Here is a 12,179-nt window from a genome sequence, read left to right as displayed (position 1 = left end):
GTTTTTTGTTGTTGTTTTTTTCAAAATCCGGTCTGGGGTAATACATGTACACATTTCTCTCAATGTTCTAAAAAAAAAAAAGATTCATTTTGAAATCTAGTGCAAAGGTGGTGTCATAAGCAAAAATTTCATTATGAGGTCCTTTTATTTCCAATGAACTAAGACCCAAGTTTTAAAGGAGACATATCATGCTTTTAAATCCTTCCTTTTTAGATATAAATCATACAGTTGTGGTCTATCTAAAGTGGAATTGCAATGTTTGGGTCTGAATTCCTCATTATTATAGCCCCACAGACCCCTTTTCTGATGTGCTTCTAAGAACAACTTGTTTTGGTGTGGGTCTCTTTAAATGCAAATGAGACACTTCATAGCCCGCCCCCTCTCCAGGTTGCAGAGGTGACACTCAGTTCAACTCCACCCTGTTCGGCCATTTTTGTAGTTTGATAGAAGAGATACGATTATCTAGCGGTGCAGAAAATGTTTATTCACACGTTATTTACAAAATGTCAACAACGGAAGACTTGTCCATCCAGCCTTACATGTTCGACCCGGCGGAGCGAGATGAAAATGAAGATGATGAACCTGCAGAACAACGTCTTCATATGGATGTTAACAAGTGAGCTAACACAAGCGCCGAGCTAACGCTAGCACCGAGCTAACGCTAGCGCCGAGCTTACGCTAGCACCGAGCTAACGCTAGCGCCGAGCTAACGCCAAGCTAACGTCACGAAATGCATTTTAATACAGTCTTTTCGGAGACAAAAACGGCAAAATGAAATGACTAATGAAAAGTTTAGACTTCAATTAAATCACGTAGGCCATATCATCAAGGATCTAAAACGAGCACACAGCGCTAACATATGAAGACGGTGCAGCTGCTAATGCTAACAAAACAATGACAGGGACATCTTATCATCACACTTTTTAGCATTATTTACAGCTTACCGAAGTGCTCTGTTCGTCGTCTCCAAAGATAGAAGGAATTGAACCCTCAATCAGAAAGTCTTTCGGCAAATCCTTCTTTATACTGGCGGAGGTTGCTGAAGCAGTCATCATTGAAGTGCTTCGCGCACACAAATATGACCTTACCCACAGATGTGGGTACATTTCCGTGAAAAATAAAACTCAACCAGGCACTTTCGAAAAGGTTCTGATGCTGGGAGACGGTGTAATGAAGGGTGTGGGTTACTACATCCAACAACCGAACATTTTGACTTATCCTCTCGTAACTTCAGCATCCTTGAGCTTGGACTACAAAATAAAAGCGAAATTGCTCGAAGTGTTGGGCCTGGAGTCGATGTCCTAATTTGGCAGTTCCGCTGCAAATACTGTGACGTTATCGTTCAAAAAACGTAATAGAGAATCGAAAAATTGAAACAGATTGAAAAATATGACCAAAACAGAATATAAAGATATCAACGGAGCACCTGAAGAGACTAATTTGAACTTTTCTGTACTTCTAAACACTCTAAATATACAACAAAAAGCATTTAAGTTCTAAAAAAGTGGATTTAGCATGATATGTCCCCTTTAAAGTCATATTGTAAGTACACATGAAGATAGTTTGTAATGCTCCATGTACGTAAGACCTTCAAGTGGGTTCAAACAATGGAAAATCCCCTAAAAATATGATAGTAGTTTCCCATCTGAGAGCCACTGTCTCTCCACCAGTTAGAGTTTCTGGAACCAGAATTATTGCTTTAGGGCTTAAGAAATATAATCTGCTTATAGTTTTCCAACTAAATCCTCTCTGTATTTGATTTTATGCATGTCTACTGGAACACGTACATATGTTGTAACTTTTCATTGGATTTTTGTCATTTCTGCTTTTTTCTATTTATTTATTTTAATATGTACTTTTAGTGTGAGTTTGTTACTTTGAGATTGATGTAATTGAAAGTTATCTTTTCTTTAATGTTTGAAATTCATGCTTCAATAAACAATTTTAGAAATACCTATTGTCATTTTAATTTCTTTTTTTCTTTATATCCTGAGAAGATGGAGGTGGAGATGGAGAAATCTGTAAGTCTTGTTTTTCAATGTTTTAAAGATTTCTCCTTTTTTTTGTAATACTGCATACAGACGTGATTCAACTTTTTATCCCATGCTTGGATCTGTTATCAAGTTAATTTAGTTTAAATTCAATCACATGCACACTAGCTGTTGTAACTATTTTATACTCTTTCAGTCTCTATTCTCTTAATGTTGATTTGTACACAACACTTTCAGAATGAATTTTACGCAAGGATTTTCTGTTTCTATATCAGGAATAATCGCTTGTATATGAAAATCATCCAGGACGACACATTCAATCGTCTTCCACTGAGTTTTGGTTACAGCAAAGGTGGAAAAACAAACATTGGCACGTTAGCGTCCCCTACAGAGTGAAGAGAATTTAATATGGGGCAAACGTGTTTTAACGCACTCCTCCTAGGGCGTTTCACTGATGGGCTTAAAATCGCTGGAGATCATTTAGAGAAGTGGGACATCAAGTTATCTATAGATTTTTGATAACTTGCATTTTGGCCAAAACCAAAATGCTTCCATTTACACATAGAAACTTTGATTTGCGTCAAATGTAAATCAGTTGTTAAACTCTCGGCCCTAAACCAGCTCAATGTGGGAAAAAAACAAAAATTGACGCGTTAGCGCCCTCTACAGAGTGAAGACAATTTACATGAGGAAAAATAAAAATTATTCAAACTTTTGTTTTGACCTCTCGATCATAAAAGTCAATAAGACGCATGCTTCATTTTTGTCGCGTTATTTTGTATCAAGATACTCCATTTTGTGTTAATAGGAAATTGGCCAAATCTTGAAAATTGTCAGCTCAAACTTTAACACACTCCTCCTGGAGCTGCTACTACTACTACTACGACACTAATGTTCTTGGATGTGTTCGTACAACAACAAAAATCATAAATATGTCTGAAGTTTATATATCAATAGTACATTTCTGTTTAAACAGATCAATAATAATTAGGGGTGTAACATTACACAAAAATCACAGTTCGATACGTACCTCGGTTTTGAGGTCACGGTTCGGTTCATTTTCGGTACAGTATGGAACAAAATGCAAAACATAAATTTGCTTGTTGTTTATTTGAAACTTTAGTAAACCAACAATGTATTTAACATTATACAGAATATGAAAATAAAGTTTAAAAAAAAAAAAATACTCTACTGTTGCTGGTAATAATATTCTCAAGCAAAAAATACATGAAATATTATAAAAATAAGCTCCTCACAGCTTGTTAACAGCTTTTATCCGCTGCTATAAAGACTCCGATGGCAGTTGTTATAGCTTTGGCCAGATCTGAATTGCTCGGCAGAGGCTGCTTGAATGCCAAAGTCAGCTGCATTTGCACTAAGGACGTTTTCTTTCTTGTCACAGTGATATTCGCACTCGGATGGTGCCGTTTCAAGTGAGTTAGCATGTTCGTTGTGTTCCAGGAAACATACCCGATCTCAGCTGAACAATGTCGGCACACTGCCCTCGTTTTATCCACTTGTCTTTCCACCTTCCAGGTAGTTTTCATAAACACAGTCTGTATCCTGTTGAATTGAAGAAGAAAAAATAAAAACACAGGAGAAGTCAAATATACAGTGTTTGCAGATACATTACCTGCAGCTTGTGTCAGACTGACTCAGTCTTCACATATCAGGATTTTATTTACCGATCTTGTACCGGACAGTTTCCTTTTAGAAGTTTAAGACAAAAGTGTAAAATCTTTACTTACTCCTTGTGTTGTTTTCAGCATTTTCTCAGCAGGATCCAGGTAAGTATAAGCATCAGGAGGAAAACAAAGGGAACAGTAGCCAACACTGGAGTTAGGCAATCAACTTTCCTCCCATCTTCATCTGTAAAAAACAAATGGTTGATTTAGTTCAGTTTAGCCACAAGTGTACATTTTTTTTCACACAGGAAGCCAACATGTGGTGTAAAACTTAGCGAGAAGCTTAAGATAGGTTTCAGCTGAAGCTTCAAAAGCTTTCTGTATAAAAGGCACACCTTTGATATAATCATGTGACTTTAACAAAAACCTTCGCTTAAAGCATTGATGGCAAACATAAAGAAGACCCAAATGTCTGTGTGTGAGCAAAGGAATTTATTTGATTTTTTTTCAGGCTGTATTCAAAACTGTGGTTGTGTAACCTGAAACGATATTGATATTGTCTGACGTACAAATATTCAATTAATTACAGCTCACCTTTAACAATGACTTTATAACGTAATTCCCAAAATCCTTTATTTGTGTTGATCGCACACGTGTAGTTTTCGGCGTCAGACTTCTGGACATTATCGATGACCAGTGCATACAGCTCACTCTCGGATAAGAACATTTTTCTGTTGAAGTCGGCGATTGGCGAAACATTTGAGTTTTTGTCTGGAACATATGTGAAAATGGTAGAATTGTCCGTTCTCCACAACACTCCAGTGAGGTCGCCAGTTGAATCATTGGCACAGTGCAGTGTCACTGAGGAGCCGACCACCGTTGAGATCTCTATCTGCTTCTCTGCTGCAAAAACTGATAGTTAAAAAAGAGTTGTGAACCTCACACCTCAGGCGAAGGAGTGCGTGAACATTTTCTGCTCCATGTAGCATGAACAATGGTTATGCTGACTTGTTAGCCGTTTCTGCACGCCACAAAGTAAAACTACAAGTCGGTTTCAACCTTTCAAAACCAACAAATAAGACAAAACTTGGATTTTTGCCCCAATTATTGTTTTTTAGTCAAAGACAAACGTATTAAAGACAATGAACCTTAACTTCTGTAATATTAAAGATATATCTAGAATATTGTGTGAGATTATGGTACCTGCTGTTAGGAAAATGCTGAAGATGCAGTTTATCCGGGTCCAGGAGATGCTCCGGTTTTTTGAGAAGTTGTCCATTCGACCTTAAAATATATGCAGTTTTATTATCACGCGTTGCTTATTGTTCTGTATTGTGGCCTATATTCATAGAACTGTAAATCATTTTGTGATGTTTGTCTGCAGTTTTCTTGAAAAAAAGTTTGATCTGATATTTGATGTGTACGAGGTGCAATCATGACAACACAGCCTGATTCAGATGCTTGCTTTGGTTTTCATATAATAGGCTGAACTGACATAGATTAACATGAAACACAAAACTCTGAAGCTATACATTGAAAAGCGCATTGAACATCAGACAGAAAGTTGCAGCCTCTCTTACCGTCAGTGAGTATCATCACCTGACACGCTATTTCCCTTCATAACTTTAAAGTCCATAAACTTCGCCTTGATTTTTAATCAAGACTTAAGAGCTTAAGTGAACAAGTGCACACTAAACCGAGGGCACCTAAAGCCAATGTGCATATGAAGTGCAGGTCTGAAACCTGGCCGGAGCCCCCACTCACTTTAGCGTCAATGGTTCCCACACAGGAAATGATTCTAGAATGACTTTCTTAGTATAATGGTCCATTTCCTTTAAGAGTGTAGACAATGTTCCACTGCTCACCTCGGGGCTCAGTGTAAAGAAATTATGTGAATGTTGTACTTCCTAAAGATTTGCTTGAACTATTTAAGGTTTCCATCACATGAAAGCACTTTAAATAATGAGTTTAATTTTGAATAACCAATTTTTGTTACTAATTTGTATTTCTGGAGTAATTTATAGCTTCAAACACATTATCTCTTCATATATTGGCATCATTTTGATGTCACATCAGGTGCATTCTTTGTTTTTCTGCTCCAATTGAGAGTATAGTTAAAAATAATTTCTATCCAACGGTTTAGTGCTTAGTTACAAGTCCTATGTCATTCCTAAGAATACCAGGAACATAAACGCTGATGGATATCATCGTTGCACTTACAAGGAAATGAAAATTCCAGTGTACGCAGCATTTGAATGCCACTATGAATTATTTTCCAATCAAACCAACTGGAGTTACATGAATGTTGTGCTTCTTTGAATAATCAGTATGTCCCAGTTTCTCAATGTCGACCTCAACAAGCGTAAAGTTATTTTTGTCGCAAATGAAGCTTCTAAATTGCCTCTCATTCATACTAGTATTGTTAACATTTAAATGGTGTTGTTTTCAGCATTTTCTCAGCAGGATCCAGGTAAGTATAAGCATCAGGAGGAAAACAAAGGGAACAGTAGCCAACACTGGAGTTAGAAAATCAACTTTCCTCCCATCTTCATCTGTAAAAACAAATGGTTGATTTAGTTCAGTTTAGCCACAAGTGTACATTTTTTTTTCACACAGGAAGCCAACATGTGGTGTAAAAGGCACACCTGCTTTGATATAATCATGTGACTTTAACAAAAACCTTCACTTAAAGCATTGATGGCAAACATAAAGACCCAAATGTCTGTGTGTGAGCAAAGGAATTTAGTTGATTTGTTTTCAGGCTGTATTCAAAACTGTGGTCGTGTAACCTGAAACGATATTGATCTTGTCTGACGTACAAATATTCAATTAATTACAGCTCACCTTAAACAATGACTTTATAACGTAATTCCCAAAGTCCTTTATTTGTGTTGATCTCACACGTGTAGTTTTCGGCGTCAGACTTCTGGACATTATCGAAGACCAGTGCATACAGCTCACTCTCTGATGTGAACATTTTTCACTCTTTTTCATCTTTAATTTCTCTATATATCCTGAGAAGATAGACGTGGAGATATCTATAAAAGTCTTGTTTTTCAACGTTTTAAAGCTTCTGATTTGTCCTTTTTTTTGTAATACTGCATACAGACGTGATTCAACTTTTTATCCCATGCTTGGATATGTTATCAAGTTAATTTAGTTTAAAATCAATCACATGCACACTAGCTGTCGTAACTATTTTATACTCTGTTACGGCAAATTTGCGGTTGACCTCATTTGGAGACATGATTTATTGCTCTGGTTGAGTGATGAGTCCAGGCGAGGCATTGATGATTTTATAAAAAAGGTTTATTATAAAACTAAAAAAAAAAAAAAAAAAAATATGAGTACAAAGATGGACAAAATTAGTGACCGCCCGGGCGGACGTCCGATGATCGAGTGGCCCACAGTTCTAACTCATCACGTATATTCCCCCTCAGTCCCCCTCCCTCCTCCCCCCAGGAGATAAAGAGGACAGAGGAGGTGAAAGAAGAGAGTGAAAAGAGACAGTTTCTTCTTTAGGTCAAAACAACCAGTTCTCTGGTATCTCCTGATTGTCGTGAGTGTTGGAGGTGTGTGCGTGTATGGTGTTTGTGTGTATGAATGGATGTGTATTGGGTGTGTATGTGTGACTATGTGAGTGTGTGTAGGCATGTGAGTGTGTGATGCCTCCGTGTCTGAGGGATAAGATGCGTTTTGAGAAGCTGACCTCGAGAAGAGAGCAGAAAACATGAGACAGCAGAAATGAAAAGTCTCAACTTAAAGCCTTAAAAAGAATAAGGTCTATGAGTAAATATGTTAATAAACATAACTAACAATTTTGCCCTGACAACTCTTTCAGTGTATATTCTCTTAATGTTGATTTGTACACAATACTTTCAGAATGAATTTTACTCAAGGATTTTCTGTTTCCATATCAGGAATAATCACTTGTATATGAAAATCATCCAGGATGACACATTCAATCGTCTTCCACTGAGTTTTGGTTACACCAAATGCTACAGATCCTGTTGGGCTCATCAACGTTTAAACATTTCCCATCAAACACCAGTGATTGATGAGAATGAGTACTCATTATGGTTTTATTTCATAACTTTGTATATTAAGCCATGGTACAGGACTTCTTTGTGTGATTTTATTTAATTTTTTGTGTTTTTTCAGAGTTTAGCTTCCTTTTGACCATTATTAGGCCCATGCGCCACGAGCTGGCGAAGGGCCTCTTGCTCTTTTAGTGGCCACACTACAAGGGAAGAGGCGGAGCCTATGCAAATACCACATGCTGGTCAGTGACCAGGAACACTCGTCATGTCGTAGGCATGCCCCTGCGCTTTCCAAAAATATAGAGTTCATGGTACTCAAAAAGAGAGACACATTGTTATTGGGTTGGATTATTCTTTCTTTCTTTCCTGGTGTCGGAACCAACTCACCTACTTTTCACCCACTGAACCATTATGTAGTTTCAAAAATGTAAATAAAATTCAATCGCACACTTCTCTAATTTCTGGCTATTTCCGATTTTAAAAAAGGAAATTTGACGTGCCAGCGCCCCCAAGTATGCCAAAAATGCATTACGAGATAGGAAATGCCAAAACAATTAATTAATCGTAAAATCATGAAAATTGACACAGAAGTAGACCATGACAAGCAAGTAAAAAATATTAAGACCACGCCAAAAAATACACAGGAAGTCCAGAATCTTGAATTGAAAATTGCACGTTGCATTTTAACGCATTTCTCCTCAGGCGTTTCACTGACGGGGTTCAAAATCGCTGGAGATCATCTACAGAAGTGGGACACCGAAAGTGATCGAAGGATTTTTGATAACTTTTACGGTGTTTGCAGGACGCAGTTGTGAATTTTGGGAAAATGCTTCCATTTGCACATACAAACACTGATTTGAGTCAAATGTGACTCAGTTGTTAAACTCTCGGCCCTAAACCAGCTCAATGTGTAAAAAAACAAAAATTGACGCGTTAGCGCCCTCTACAGAGTGAAGACAATTTAAATTGAGGAAAAATAAAAATGAATAATGTTTGGAATTTTTCAAGAACTTGTGTTTTGGCCTCTCGATCAAATAAGTCAATAAGACGCATGCTTTATTTTTTATCGCGTTATTTTGTATCAAGATACTCCATTTTGTGTTAATAGGGAATTGGCCAAATCTTGAAAATTGTCAGCTCAAACTTTAACACACTCCTCCTGGAGCTGCTGCTACTACTACTACGACATTAATGTTCTTGGATGTGTTAGTACAACAGCAAAAATCATAAATATGTCTGAAGTTTATATATCAATAGTACTGTTCTGTTTAAACAAATCAATAATAATTAGGGGTGTAACATTATACAAATGTGATGTGGAGGGTCCTCCAGCTCTGGTTTCTTTCTTGCGTTAGCCATGTCGTACATGGGCTGCACATGTAGCTTCAGGCAGAAGTAAACACACGCAACTTCCGTTCCGAGAACTCACCCGTGCACAACCCTGTACCAGAACCGAACGTCCTGTACCGAAGCGGTTCAATACAAATGCATGTATTGTTACACCTTTAATGATAATGCATTGATAGTATAAAATTCACTCATATTATGTCTTTGTATGAACTTGGACGAAGGCAGCGCAGGAAAAGGCGACGCGGCAAAGAAGGCATTTATCGCTGCTATATTTGCTAGTTCTTTTTGACACTTATCCATTTTTTGCCACTTTACATCCAAATAATCTTTTGCACATTAACACTTGTTGCCTTTTCTCCTACATTTTGCCTTTTTTTGTTCAACATTTTTAGCCTTTTTTACTATTGTTTGCCACATTTTGCTCTTTTAAGCTACCTTTTTGCCATTACATACCACCTGTTTCCTCTTTTTTGTAATTTTTTTTGACATTCTTGACTGCTTTTGGCCCATTTTTGTCACTTTTCACTTTTTTATTGCCACGTTTCTGCCACTTTTGGACCATTGTTTGGCAACTGTTACTAATTTTTTTGTCACTTAACTTACGGTTTACCTTCTCAAAACAGCAGCATTGTCAAATGACTTTTATTTGATGATTTATTAATTCTAAAAAGTATTCATCATTGTTACAAATACGCCGAACCAGTTGCCGGTTTCCATTAATAATAATTCCCACGAATTTCACTGTGGTCTGCGTTTATCATCATGACTGCTTGGACACGTTTTTCACCTTCCAGGTAGTTTTCATAAACACAATCTGCATCCTGTTGAATTCAAGAAGAAGAAATAAAAACACAGGAGAAGTCAAATATACAGCGTTAGCGGATACATTAGCTGCAGCTTGTGTCAGACTGACTCAGTCTTCACACATCAGGATTTTATTTACCTGTCCTGTACCGGGGGAGACCACATCGTTTCTGTTAAGAATTGACAGTTTTCTTTTAGAAGTTTAAGACAAATGAAGCCAAGTTATACAGCAAGAGAAAATATTTACTTACTCCTTGTGCTTTTTGCAGCATTTTCTCAGCAGGATCCAGGCAAGTACAAGCATCAGGAAGAAAACAAAGGGAACAGTAGCAAACACCGGAATTAGGAAATCAACTTTCCTCCCATCTTCATCTGTAAAAACAAATGGTTGATTTAGTTTAGTTTACCCACAGTCACAAGTGTACCTTTCTTTTTCACACAGGAAGCCAACATGTGGTGTAAAATTTAGCGAGAAGCTTAAGATAGGTTTCATGTTATGACTCAGCAGAAGCTTCAAAAGCTTTCTGTATAAAAGGCACACCTGCTCTGATATAATCATGTGACTTTAACAAAAAACCTTCGCTTAAAGCATTGATGGCAAACATAAAGAAGACCCAAATGTCTGTGTGAGAGCAAAGATCCAGTTTGTTCAGAATTCAGTTGATTTGTTTTCAGGCTGTATTCAAAACTGTGGTTGTGTAACCTGAAACGATATTGATCTTGTCTGACATACAAATATTAAATTAATTACAGCTCACCTTTAACAATGACTTCATAACGTAATTCCCAAAGTCCTTTATTTGTGTTGATCTCACACGTGTAGTTTTTGGCGTCAGACTTCTGGACATTATCGATGACCAGTGCATACAGCTCACTCTCAGATAAGAACATTTTTCTGTTGAAGTCGGCGATTGGCAAAACATTTGAGTTTTTGTCTGGAACATATGTGAAAATGGTAGAATTGTCCGTTCTCCACGTCACTCCAGTGAGGTCGCCAGTTGAATCATTGGCACAGTGCAGTGTCACTGAGGAGCCGACCACCGTTGAGATCTCTATCTGCTTCTCTGCTGCAAAAACTGATAGTTAAAAAAGAGTTGTGAACCTCACACCTCAGGCGAAGGAGTGCGTGAACATTTTCTGCTCCATGTAGCATGAACAATGGTTATGCTGACTTGTTAGCCGTTTCTGCACGCCACAAAGTAAAACTACAAGTCGGTTTCAACCTTTCAAAACCAACAAATAAGACAAAACTTGGATTTTTGCCTCGATTATTGTTTTTTAGTCAAAGACAAACGTATTAAAGACAATGAACCTTAACTTCTGTAATATTAAAGATATATCTAGAATATTGTGTGACTTTATGGTACCTGCTGTTAGGAAAATGCTGCAGATGCAGTTTATCCGGGTCCAGGAGATGCTCCGGTTTTTTGAGAAGTTGTCCATTCGACCTTAAAATATATGCAGTTTTATTATCACGCGTTGCTTATTGTTCTGTATTGTGGCCTATATTCATAGAACTGTAAATCATTTTGTGATGTTTGTCTGCAGTTTTCTTGAAAAACAGTTTGATCTGATATTTGATGTGTACGAGGTGCAATCATGACAACACAGCCTGATTCAGATGCTTGCTTTGGTTTTCATATAATAGGCTGAACTGACATAGATTAACATGAAACACAAAACTCTGAAGCTATACATTGAAAAGAGCATTGAACAACAGACAGAAAGTTGCAGCCTCTCTTACCGTCAGTGAGTATCATCACCTGACACGCTACTTCCCTTCATAACTTTGAAGTCCATAAACTTCACCTTGATTTTTAATCAAGACTGAAGAAAGAGTTTAAGTGAACAAGTGCACACTAAACCGAGGGCACCTAAAGCCAATGTGCATATGAAGTGCAGGTCTGAAACCTGGCCGGAGCCCCCACTCACTTTAGCGTCAATGGTTTCCACACAGGAAATGATTCTAGAATGACTTTCTTAGTATAATGGTCCATTTCCTTTAAGAGTGTAGACAATGTTCCACTGCTCACCTCGGGGCTCAGTGTAAAGAAATTATGTGAATGTTGTACTTCCTAAAGATTTGCTTGAACTATTTAAGGTTTCCATCACATGAATGCACTTTAAATAATGAGTTTAATTTTGAATAACCAATTTTTGTTACTAATTTGTATTTTTGGAGTAATTTATAGCTTCAAACACATTATCTCTTTATATATTGGCATCATTTTGATGTCACATCAGGTGCATTCTTTGTTTTTCTGCTCCAATTGAGAGTATACAGTTAAAAATAATTTCTATCCAACGGTTTAGTGCTCAGTTACAAGTCCTATGTCATTCCTAAGAATACCAGGAACATAAACGCTGAT

At 37.3% G+C, this 12,179-nt stretch overlaps 1 protein-coding gene across 3 annotated transcripts; it reads right to left on the bottom strand.

Annotated features, from left to right (window-relative positions):
* Positions 1 to 9,521: 9,521 nt before the first annotated feature.
* On the bottom strand, positions 9,522 to 11,992 carry LOC114455410 (uncharacterized). Of its 3 annotated transcripts, XM_028436634.1 has the most exons (6): positions 11,555 to 11,989; positions 11,178 to 11,258; positions 10,569 to 10,886; positions 10,062 to 10,182; positions 9,950 to 9,980; positions 9,522 to 9,827 (listed from the first exon to the last, which is right to left on the bottom strand). In XM_028436634.1, exons 1-6 carry the CDS (start codon positions 11,568 to 11,570, stop codon positions 9,723 to 9,725), a joined length of 672 nt encoding a protein of 223 aa, XP_028292435.1. In that variant the 5' UTR covers positions 11,571 to 11,989; the 3' UTR covers positions 9,522 to 9,722. The 3 variants fall into 3 exon arrangements, with proteins under 3 accessions (XP_028292435.1, XP_028292437.1, XP_028292438.1); XM_028436636.1 differs by lacking the exon at positions 11,178 to 11,258 and having other exon boundaries at positions 11,555 to 11,992; XM_028436637.1 differs by lacking the exon at positions 11,178 to 11,258 and having other exon boundaries at positions 10,569 to 10,877; positions 11,555 to 11,992.
* Positions 11,993 to 12,179: the final 187 nt, after the last annotated feature.

The sequence above is a fragment of the Gouania willdenowi genome, chromosome 21 (genome assembly GCF_900634775.1).
Source record: "Gouania willdenowi chromosome 21, fGouWil2.1, whole genome shotgun sequence".
Lineage (NCBI taxonomy): Eukaryota > Metazoa > Chordata > Actinopteri > Blenniiformes > Gobiesocidae > Gouania > Gouania willdenowi.
The sequence above is the reverse complement of the archived record's forward strand: the minus strand, read 5'-3'. Positions and strand labels throughout refer to the sequence as shown.